The sequence below is a fragment of the Mytilus californianus genome, unplaced genomic scaffold, assembly GCF_021869535.1.
Source record: "Mytilus californianus isolate M0D057914Y unplaced genomic scaffold, xbMytCali1.0.p SCAF_5, whole genome shotgun sequence".
Taxonomy (NCBI): Eukaryota; Metazoa; Mollusca; class Bivalvia; order Mytilida; family Mytilidae; genus Mytilus; species Mytilus californianus.
In genome coordinates, this window is record NW_026262701.1 from 78498574 (window position 1) to 78510798 (window position 12225).

Consider the following 12225-nt stretch of genomic DNA (forward strand, 5'->3'; position numbering starts at 1 on the left):
AGTCTATAGATAATGACTAAGGGGGCGGAGCCAAATAATCTCCATGGAAATGAGATATGCCAATGCTTATACAACTGCATACCAAATATCATTGACCCACCACTAGTGGTTCCCCATAAATTGACCTAATCACAAACTAATACATGTAAACTATGAAAAGTTTCAAAGTCAATAGACCTTGACTGAGGGGGCGGGGCCAAATAATCTCCATGGAAATAAGATGCGCCAATGCTAATACAACTGCATAACCAAATATCATTGACCTACCACTAGTGGTTCCCCATAAATTGACCTAATCACAAACTAATACATGTAAACTATGAAAAGTTTCAAAGTCAATAGACCATGACTGAGGGGGCGGGGCCAAATATTCTCCATGGAAATGAGATGTGCTAATGCTTATACAACAGAACACAAATTAACATTGGCCTACCACTAATGGTTCCCCTTGAACTGACCTAATCACAAACTAATACATGTTAGCTTAGCAAAATTTTCAAAGTCTATAGACCATGACTATGGGGGCAGAGCCAAATAATCTCCATGGAAATGAGATATGCCAATGCTTCTACAACTGCATACCAAATATCATTGACCTACCACTAGTGGTTCCCCATAAATTGACCTAATCACAAACTAATACATGTAAACTATGAAAAGTTTCAAAGTCAATAGACCTTGACTGAGGGGCGGGGCCAAATAATCTCCATGGTAATGAGATGTGCCAATGCTAATACAACTGCATACCAAATATCATTGACCTACCACTAGTGGATCACCATGAATTAGACCTAATCACAAACTTATACATTGTCGACGCCGACGCCGGAAACAGCATACCTATGTCTCGCTTTTTGACTCTGTCAAGGCGAGAAAAAAAAACAACCTATATTAACCTTTTCAAAGAATTGTCTTTTTTATCAACACTCAAATTGATTCTGTATTACAAATCTTGCTGTTTAACAATTAGACTTGGTGTACAGTATTCCATCAAGTATCCCTTTTTAATGAATTGTCAGCATTTACAATTATGCCAGAAACCGTTAAGTGTTTCATTTTTTTCCATGGTCTTGTTAGTTTCTCTTCTACTAATGAGTTTAAATATCCCTTTGGTATCTTACAACTCTTTTTTACCAATTCTTTTGCATGGTGCGTCCATTCTTTTTAATTTAATCATTAGCTATTTGAAATTTTGTTTGGATGTGAATACCAAAACTGCTACTGAAGATCTCAAGTAAGAGAAATGTAAAGTCATCTAGAAATCAAACAGTTTCACTTGAGCAATATAATTTCTATAACTAACTCTCTTCATGAAATTTGAGTTGAACTTATGTTGTTCTAGGTACATAATACATGTAATAATCTCCAAAACTTATGATGTAAAATTTCTTGTTTGACATGGTTTTGAACTTTATCTGACTTTTGATAGAGGGCCTTCAGTTGAACTGAACAGACCTTTAATATTTCTAAATTTTAAATGGAATTTAAATATTTGATGTCGGTAGGGCTGCACATGTACACAATGCATGCCTCATAAAATATAAGCAAGATAAAAGAAGAATGTGTCTGAGGACACGAATGCCCCGCTCATGCTTTCCAATTTTCCAAATTAAATAGGGCATAACTCTAGAACGGTAAATGACTCACTGCCCAAATTCGAAATCTGTCTGTGTGTTATAGTTTTTAGCATTTTGTATGAGTTTCATAAAATTTGGATGAGGCAAACTTAAGTAAGAGTGCGGAAATGAAAATGGGACTAACGGAAGGATGGACCGAAAGACAAGACAGTCAAGGATAACACTTAATGCCCCCGTTTCCTACAGTGGAGCCATAAAAATGTAAAAAATTTGTACAGTATGACTATTCTTTTGACTACATCTGGACAAATTTGCTTTTGTGCGGGAAAACTTTTGTACAGTATGAATATCCTTTTTATTAGATCTGGATAAAGTTTACTGTTGTATGGGAAAAAGTTGTGTACAGTATGGCTATCCTTTTGACTACATCTGGATGGGTTACTTTGGTATGGGAAGAACTTATTTTCTTCAACTAGTTTTGGAGAAAAATTGCTATTTTTTGAAGGAACAATTTGTTTTAAGAATATGTATCCTCTGACTATGATCTGAACAAAGTTTTTCTTTACTATGGGAAGTACAAACTGTGTGTAGTATGCCTACCTTTTGACTAATATACAGGTAAACTTTACTATGGTATGGGAAGTATTGACTGTGTGTAGTATGCCTACCTTTTGACTAAGATCTCGTTAAACTTTACTATGGTATGGGAAGTATTGACTGTGTGTAGTATGCCTACCTTTTGACTAAGATCTGGGTAAACTTAACTATGATATGGGAAGTACAAACTGTGTGTAGTATGCCTACCTTTTGACTAAGATCTGGGTAAACTTTACTATGATATGGGAAGTACAAACTGTGTGTAGTATGCCTACCTTTTGACTAAGATCTGGGTAAACTTTACTATGGTATGGGAAGTATTGACTGTGTGTAGTATGCATACCTTTTGACTAAGATCTGGGTAAACTTTACTATGGTATGGGAAAGACTGGTCGTCCACAATATGCCAATGGAGAACATTCATCTTGTTCATGGCCATGGCCTCCTACAAAGAGTAAAAGATATAATATGTGAACTAAGATTAATAAATTGTAAAAAGAAAAGAAAAAAAAATCATGATTATTACTGTTCTACCCACTTGCAATCTAATTAAAATAAGCAAAAAAATAGCACTAAATTATCCAAACTGCTAATATTTGAAATAAACTGTTGACACAGGGATATATAATCTCGCTTGAATGTAATTTTGATAGTATAAAGCAAATGTTGAAATTAAAATGGCAATACTTTAACATGTGAACTATGCAAAACATTCAAAGTCAAAAGACCATGACTGAGAGAGCAGGGCCAAATAATCCCAATGAAAATGAAATGTGCCAAATCTAATACAACTGCAACCCAAATATCATGAACCTACCATTAGTGGTTCCCCTTAAACTGACTTAATCATGTCAAGACAAGACAAAAACTCATCAGAGATACCAGGCTTATAACATGGTATGCTGAAAGTATGTTTTATAAAAATAAGATGTGGTATGATTGCCAATGAGACAACTCTCCACAAGAGACCAAATGACACAGAAATTAACAACTATAGGTCACCATAAGGACTTCAACAATGAGCAAAGTCCATACCGCATAGTCAGCTATAAAAGGCCCAGAAATGACAAATGTAAACCTATTCATACGAGAAAACTAACAGCCTGAATTATGTACAAAATAATGAACGAAAAACAAATAAGATATACAGCAACAAACGACAACCACTGAATTACATACTCTTGATTTGTTTACATAAGATTCATCAGTGGCACTTTAATAAAAACCCTCGCAAAGCAAATCATATATTAGTTGAACAGCATTATATATTAAAAACCCAAAAATTCCCAAAAGTTGTACCAAATATGTCTTAGGTTTTCTACCCCCAGAGAAAACCTAAGTGTTTCCAATATTTCAATATTTTATAAACAATAAATTTATAGAAAAGATAAATATCAAGGATATTTTATGTCTGCTTCAAAATAGAATTAACCCAAATCTCTTGTTATAAATTTGCTAAATCACCATAGTTTCTTCAAATAGTATAATTATTTCTTTTTCAAATAAGTATAAAGGAGAGAAATCAATACATGAAACTTAATTATTTTAACAGTAAGTTATATCCAGATTTTCCCTAAACAACAGCAACAATATTATTCAGAAGTAGCTAATAATCAAGGTGCTTCAATATTAAATCAAAAGATAGTTGTGAGAATTATAGCTTATAAACTTCAAACCACCAGAAATCATGAATATCAAATAAAAGCAGCTATAAACACTGCCTGTAACCGAGTACGGCAGAAAGTGATTTTCCCCCGATTATAGTACTGATTTTCCTCGATTTTGTACTGATTTTTCATGATAAATTTTACACTATAGTTCTGTTATTCAATTTAAGTAGCTTGAACTAATCAATTGGTTAAAGATCATTTATTCTGTCTGGTCAGCAGTCATTAGTAAGTGATATCCTGAGGTGGGATTGCTTTGAAGTTACATCATGACCTTCCTTATTCTTTGTTTTGATGCTGTTGTAGCTGATTTGAGTAAAAAAAATATGTTTTAATCTGCTTTTAGAAAACTGGGAATATAAATTAGATTTTTTTTCATGAAATTTTGTTCAAATATAATAATCTGAAAAATGCAAGTAGAAATTTGGACAAAATAAGCATTTAAATGGGAAAAAAACTAGCAATTAAACTTGAGCTTTGGTGTACAGATTGTCCCCGATCAGCTTGTGTTGATTACAGATTTTCCCTGATACCTATACAGATTGTCCCCGATTTTGAAAAAGCTAATCCTTCAAAAATAAAGCTAATATGTGGATCTTCATATACACTTAGGCATGTGTATAAATAAAAATAGTGGAATATATGAATAATTTTCCTGCAAACCTGTAATTCTACAATTTTATATATAAAATTGAATTAGAGATTTTTTTGTTCATTGATATTTCATTGGTTGGTTCAGAAACTTTAAACAGGTTTCTTCTTGCTTGGGGTTCATAACTTACTGTTTGTATATTTCTGGATTCATAGTTTGGCGAATTTGATAAATTGTCTGAAATGGTTAGAGATTGTGATGATTTGCCTTTTTTGATAATCTTTTGTGGTGTATTTGTTGATAAGTTACAAATTATAATTTTTTCATCTTGTATTTTAATAAAAGTTTTTCCTTTTCTGTCAAGAAGTTCTGGAATGAATGCATGGTATGTTAGCTTTCACCACCCTCTTCAAGTCTTCTCCAAATGACAAGTTTTTCAGATGGATGTGTCTTCTGATGGTGAGCTACTATTTCTTCAAAGATGACATTTTTAGAAAGCTATCAAAGCTATGTTGATATTTTTTTGCAAGTAACAGTTAAAAATAAAACTTAGAATGAACCTTTTTCCTTATGATACTATAAGAGAAAATCGGGGAAAATCTGTAATTAACTTCATCTTCTCTGGGACAATCAGTACACTACATCAGAAATTGAAATCATATTTTTTTTAGTATTTTCCTAATCTCCGTAAAAAAGTACTTCCAGCTCTAAGTTTACTTAATTTGCACATTTGAATAAGTATTCTATAATTAGAGAAATAACATTTAGATATTTGAATAATATAAGAAAATCACTTCCCATGACTTCCTTGCTTCGGAAAAGTTTCTATTTTTAGGATTGGTCATTAAAATCCATATTGCCCATGGGAGGTCAATGATAAAAATGTATGAATGAAACTGAAGGTTGCATAATTATTGACACAGATTTTCATTAATTCATATATAATTACCCTTTTGATGTTCTCTACATAGGAAAATCGGGAAAAATCAGTAAACAATCGGGGAAAATCAGTACTGTAATCGGGGGAAAATCACTTTCTGCCGTACTCGGTTACAGGCAGTGATAAACTTAGGATGAACAGTCTGATGTATGGTGACAAAAATATAAATAATCAAGAAACAAATCAATGCCAGGCCAAATCACAACCATGCAGACTTTGAACATTAGCTTCATGATGAATAGAACTCTATAAGACACAATTTTCAATTGTCATGCTACTTTCATATTTCAAATGAATATTGTAACTTCAGAAACTATAATGAATATTATTCTCCAAGACATAATAGCGGGTGGTAAAGGGTTATTTTTGTGCAACGTGATCACCGTTTTTTATTTCACGTTCAACATGTTTTTACTTTTTTATTTGACTTCAGTCGTGCAAGACAGGTGCCTCGTTCAACGTGTTCTGCTTATTTAATTTTACGTGCATCGTGATTTTCAAATGCTTATTTTGCGTGCTCAGTATTTTTCAAATAAAATTCAAACACTTGGCAGGGATCGTCAAGAATAAAATGGATTCAATTTTGTTTTTTGATAAAGCGGAAAGGACTTTGATGTTGTTCCTTGTTGATTTTGGAGCTTCCAAGATATGTACTGGTTTCCAGTCTTGGTAAGCTATTCTATATAATCGGTCATCTATAATGTCTATAATGACTCAATTACCAAACCAGTACAAAAGTTTCAAATGGCGGAAAATATAAATAGGATCGACATCTAACAGTGATGAGCTTTAATGTGTTTGCACTTTCCATCTTCTGTCAGTTCAAACTTCCTATTTCTGATACTTTTAACCACGAGTCGTGGTAGCTGGTGGCATGGATAACATGACAACGTGTGTATTCTTGTTAATAAAGACAATGAAATAGATCAGAGTACACTTTCGTGTCTGCGGGATATTTGCATTTTAAAAGTTAAGAAGATCGTTATATACTTTTTTAAAAGCCGTAAACCATTTATATCATAAATATGTATACTAAATCAGGAATATCAAGTAAAACAGAGAGTAACAGTTTATATATACAAGAAGACAGTGACTCAGTCACAAAAGGTTCACATCAAATATTTATTTTTCGTGCAACGTTCATGACAGAAACTATTTCACGTTCAACATGAAATTATGTCTTATTTCACGTTTTTCCGAGCAAGCACCCCCCTTTACCACCCTCATAATAATAACAATGTCAACTTGAAATTCAACAATTGATACATGGGGCTCTTTTCACATAAAATTCTTACAATCAGAACTAACAATAAATGATTTTTCTCATAATATTTTACTTGTGTGAAAATGGTTCCACGCTGGTAATATAATAACTGAATATCTAAAAATGTATCATCCTATAACTGTCAACTAATCATTTTATTCATCTTTATTTCTTAAATCTCACTATAAAAGTAAGACAGTAACATTTTACGGGTATGAACATAATCAATAAAGTTTTCTCATCATGAATCAGGACTATAATACCTACAAAGAATGGTGAACAAACTGAAACTATTGCTGAACATAGGATGCTATCTATTTTTAAAAATGTTTATTGTTATTATCATTAAGCATTTTGACCTTCTTACAATGTATCGAACTGTTATTTTACTCTTCCAAAACCCCTAGATCACCTCAGTTTTTTGTTGGGTTATTCTTGCTCAGTCTTAAGTTTTCTATGAAGTGTTTTGTAGACTTGTTTTTTCATTGTCTTTCATTTTTTGCCGTGGTGTTGTTAGTTTCCACTTCGATGTACAAGTTTTAAATCTCCCCTTGGTATATATATATATAATCTTGTGCCTCTTTTTCATAAAAAAAATATTTTTTTCTTTTTTCAAGACTGTAAAATATTATAGTTTTGCTGTGAGATACATATTTCAAAGCAGTCCTTAATTATTCAAGTTCTAATTAATTATTTTGCATGTTTTATATCTAAATAACAGATGTTTAAGCCTATACATATCCACTTAATAATAACTAGAGGCTCTAAAGAGCCTGTGTCGCTCACCTTGGTCTATGTGCATATTAAACAAACGACACAGATGGATTCATGACAAAATTGTGTTTTGGTGATGGTGATGTGTTTGCAGATCTTACTTTACTGAACATTCTTGCTCCTTACTACTATCTCTATCTATAATGAACTTGGCCCGGTAATTACAGTGGAAAATACTTTGTAAAAATTTACAAAAATTTACAAAATTTATGAAAATTGTAAAAAATTGACTATAAAGGGCAATAACTCCTTAAGGGGTCAATTGACAATTTTGGTCATGCTGCCTTATTTGTAGATCTAACTTTGCTGTACATTATTGCTGTTTACAGTTTATCTCTATCTATAATAATATTCAAAATAATAACCAAAAGCTGCAAAATTTTCTTAAAATTACCAATTCAGGGGCAGCAACCCAACAACGTGTTGCCTGATTGGTCTGAAAATTTCAGGGCAGATAGATCTTGACCTAATGAACAATTTTATTCTCATCAGATTTGCTCTAAATGCTTTGGTTTCAGAGATATGAGCCAAAAACTGCATTTTACCCTATGTACTATTTTTTAGCCATGTCAGCCATCTTGGTTCGCGAGCAGGGTCATCGGACACATTTTTTAAACTAGATACCCTAATGATGATTGTGGACAAGTTTGGTTAAATTTGTCTTAGTAGTTTCAGAGGAGAAGATTTTTTGTGAAAAATTACAAAAATTTACGAAAAATGGTTAAAAATTGACTATAAAGGGCAATAACTCCTTAAGGGGTCAACTGACCATTTTGGTCATGTTGACTTATTTGTAGATCTTACTTTGCTGAACATTATTGCTGTTTACAGTTTATGTCTATCTATAATACATTTTGTAATATTCAAGATAATAACCAAAAACGGCAAAATTTCCTTAAAATTACCAATTCAGGGGCAGCAACCCAACAACGGGTTGCCTGATTGGTCTGAAAATTTCAGGGCAGATAGATCTTGACCTAATGAACAATTTTATTCTCATCAGATTTGCTCTAAATGCTTTGGTTTCAGAGATATGAGCCAAAAACTGCATTTTACCCTATGTACTATTTTTTAGCCATGTCGGCCATCTTGGTTTGCGGGCGGGGTCATCTGACACATTTTTTAAACTAGATACTCTAATGATGATTGTGGACAAGTTTGGTTAAATTTGTCTTAGTAGTTTCAGAGGAGATTTTTGTAAAAGATTTACAAAAATTTACGAAAAATGGTTAAAAATTGACTATAAAGGGCAATAACTCCTTAAGGGGTCAACTGACCATTTTGGTCATGTTGACTTATTTGTAGATCTTACTTTGCTGAACATTATTGCTGTTTACAGTTTATCTCTATCTATAATAATATTCAAGATAATAACCAAAAACGGCAAAATTTCCTTAAAATTACCAATTCAGGGGCAGCAACCCAACAACGGGTTGTCCAGTTCATCTGAAAATTTCAGGGCAGATAGATCTTGACCTAATGAACAATTTTACCCCATGTCAGATTTGCTCTAAATGCTTTGGTTTCAGAGATATATGCCAAAATCTACATTTTACCCCTATGTTCTATTTTTAGCCATGGTGGCCATCTTGGTTGGTTGGCCGGGTCACCGGACACATTTTTTAAACTAGATACCCCAATGATGATTGTGGCCAAGTTTGGTCAAATTTGGCCCAGTAGTTTCAGAGGAGAAGATTTTTGTAAAAGTTTACGGACGACGGACGACGGACGAGGGACGCAGGACGACGGACGCAAAGTGATGAGAAAAGCTCACTTGACCTTTCAGGTCAGGTGAGCTAAAAAATCAATCTGTATGTTACACTTGGGAGTTTTACAACCAATTAATACTTAAATTAATCACTACTGATTCCTCCCAAATCAATTTCTTTTTTGTTTCTATATACCAGTAATCAACAATAATCCTTGACCTTCTGTACTTATTGACAATGAAAGTAAAAGACATTTTCATAATCTCTTCTGTGACTGCATCAGGCAATCTAAATATCAAAGTCAATTTAAATCTCAATTTTCATCATTAAATTTTGCAGCTACTATAATCAATAACTCAAATAACATAATAGTCAGTTAATTGCTAGTTTATGCCTTTTATATTAGTTTCCATATTTCTGTATCAAATTAAAACAGTAATAGATTCAAAATTTAAAAGGAAGTATTATTCACTGTCTCATGTCATGAAAAATAGTTTGAAACTAATGTCTGAGCAATTGAAAATTAACAATTATTATCCACACACATTAAACTCGAAATTCAATAATTTTATTAGTAAGAAAATAAACATCATATGAGTGGATCAAACATCTAAGGATTAAAATAACATGAATAAAAAATACAGCAATGTCCTTACAGTAGGTCAAATTATGTATGTTCAAATTTTTCCCAATCAAAAACAACTTCTATGTGAAAGTATAGGTATTTTAAAATAGGTCATTTTGGTCATATAGCTCTTCAACTGTTTTGGTTCATATACATCCTTGGCTTTCTAATATTCGGCTCTAAGCGTTGCTGATGATGGTAAATTCCAGAAAAGCGCTTTGGACGGATAAAATTTATATATAAAGAGTTGTTTTCATTTTTTAGAGTATGTACTGCATCAACTCTGACTTTACTTCGTTTGAAAGGTTCCACAGTAAAAAACAAGGGTAAAACTTAATGCCCTCTCTGCTTCGGCAGGGGCATAAAAACTCATCAAAGATACCAGCTCCGGGTGCAGGATTTTCTCGCTGGGTTGAAGACCCATTGGTGGCCTTGGGCTGTTTTCTGCTCTTTGATACATTCCCCATTTCCATTCTCAATTTCCATTCTCAATTTTATCATATTTTTGTACGCCATACGTGTGTTTCGTTTCCATAAGACTCATCAGTGATGCTTGAATCAAAACAGTTGAAAGGCTAAATCTAATGCAAACTGTTGAAGGGCATTTTAAAAACCAAAATTTACAAAACACTGTTCTAAATAAGGCTATGGCAATCTATACATGGGGATCCTTCAAATTATTCAATATCCTATAAACGGAAATGTCCACCAGCAAGTGGCATTAACCCAGGAGTTGTAAGAACTAATCAAAGATATCAGGCTTATAACTTTGTATGCCAGATACATAAGACTCATCAGTGATGCTCAAATCAATACTGTAGAAAAAACTGGATAAAATGAATTTGTTATTTGAATTGCTCTTATGTATGGGTTCATCTTTTATCTTAAATTCTTAGAGCCCTACAACTTTTAACATTACCACAAATCCTCATAGCTCCAATGACTTTATCTTGATTTCTCAGAGCCCCTGAATTAATCATTATCACAAATTCCAATAGCTCCAATGAATTGATTTTATCTACAAGTGTTTAGTCTTTTATCACATCCCCTTACTTGTAATAGACAAAATATTGATCACTTTTGGTAGTGCCTCTGCATAAGATTTACTTGAATGATTCTAATGTTAAAAGATTGCAAAGAAAATTGGACTAAACTGTGAATGTTAGGAGAGAAAATTTCTAAAACTATCAAATTACCAATAATGCTGTAGTTTTATACCAGAGTTTCTATCAAAGGCTAATTTCATTCAGCTACTGATTCAATCCAATTATCTCCCTTGAGTATTATTGTTACTGTATTTAAAATTTCCCTTCAACTGCACTTTCATGCCATTTATGAAATCAATAAATCTTTAATAGCACATAAAAGATAGAAAGGGTAATTGAGTTGAGTGTTTTATCTAGAATTACATAATAAATTGATTAGTGATTTTATTCAATGCAATCTAGATCCATATTTAGAACCAAATGTCCAAACAAATCTAACTCATAAATTTGTTCTGCAAAAGTACAATACTATGCTGTAATATATATACCGATATATATATATGTTTTCAATGATATACAAATTAAAGTTATGATGTAACTTTGAAGAAATTTTTTTCCTGTTACATTTTTTCTAATAAAAACTAGATAATATAAATTGAAACTGTCCAAACTGAACCCTGACCCTGAATAATCTGAAACCTTTGTAAACTTAATTCATTTATAAAATTTGCCACGAGTACCATATTCTTTTTTTTTAAATTTACCTGTGTAAATTTAACAGCTATTCACTGACATCTAAACCTTCAGTTATGGGTGTTTCTGGTTTAAGCAGGTTTTATTTTTTATCTTACTACCAGACATTAGGAAAAGTCATTTTTGACACATTATAAAATCCTGGTTTACTCATGGGATATCAATCTCATTAGAAAGTGCCTGCATAAAGTCAGGACTATGACAGTTAATTGCAAATTGTTTTTATTTACATTCCTACATTAGGATTGTTTGAAGACACTGTTTCCTAAAAGTAGCCGGCATCTATGGTTGTTGCATTCTATAACCTGCTATAAAGATCACACTTCTATTAAGCAAAAAACCTGTGTTGTTGGGTCACCCTCTTCTTGTCCCATTGTAGTAACATATTACCATTTAGAACCTCAATTCAAAGGTGACCTCTAAGGTGACATTTAAATACAGGTTTAATTGTTGCTTGCTTAATATTCAGTGACAGTTATTTTATACTTATTCAGTAGATTGAATTTTGTTTTTGCCTATTTTTACAAAAGACATCAAATCCTTATCTTTACACTTTTAAAAACATAAAACCTGTCTGTAAAATATATGAAGACTTCTTTATCCTGTTTATATTGGGGTCAATATGACAATGAAGATAAAACAAAAAGAAATGACTGAAAATTTAACAAAATATGAATGAATTTAGGGTAATCTATTTTCATTTGGTCTTGTTTAAACTATGCTCAGACCATTGTCAAAAAT

General features: G+C 32.4%; 1 protein-coding gene across 3 annotated transcripts in view; it reads right to left on the reverse strand.

Moving 5' to 3' along the window:
• The window catches only part of LOC127701475 (uncharacterized), a 104705-nt gene that overhangs the window by 31296 nt on the left and 61184 nt on the right, over window positions 1-12225 (reverse strand). For all 3 annotated transcript variants that reach the window (XM_052205347.1, XM_052205348.1, XM_052205349.1), the window contains one exon: window positions 2518-2619. In XM_052205347.1, the coding sequence (XP_052061307.1) occupies window positions 2518-2619 (102 nt within the window). The remainder of the gene's footprint in view (window positions 1-2517; window positions 2620-12225) is intronic.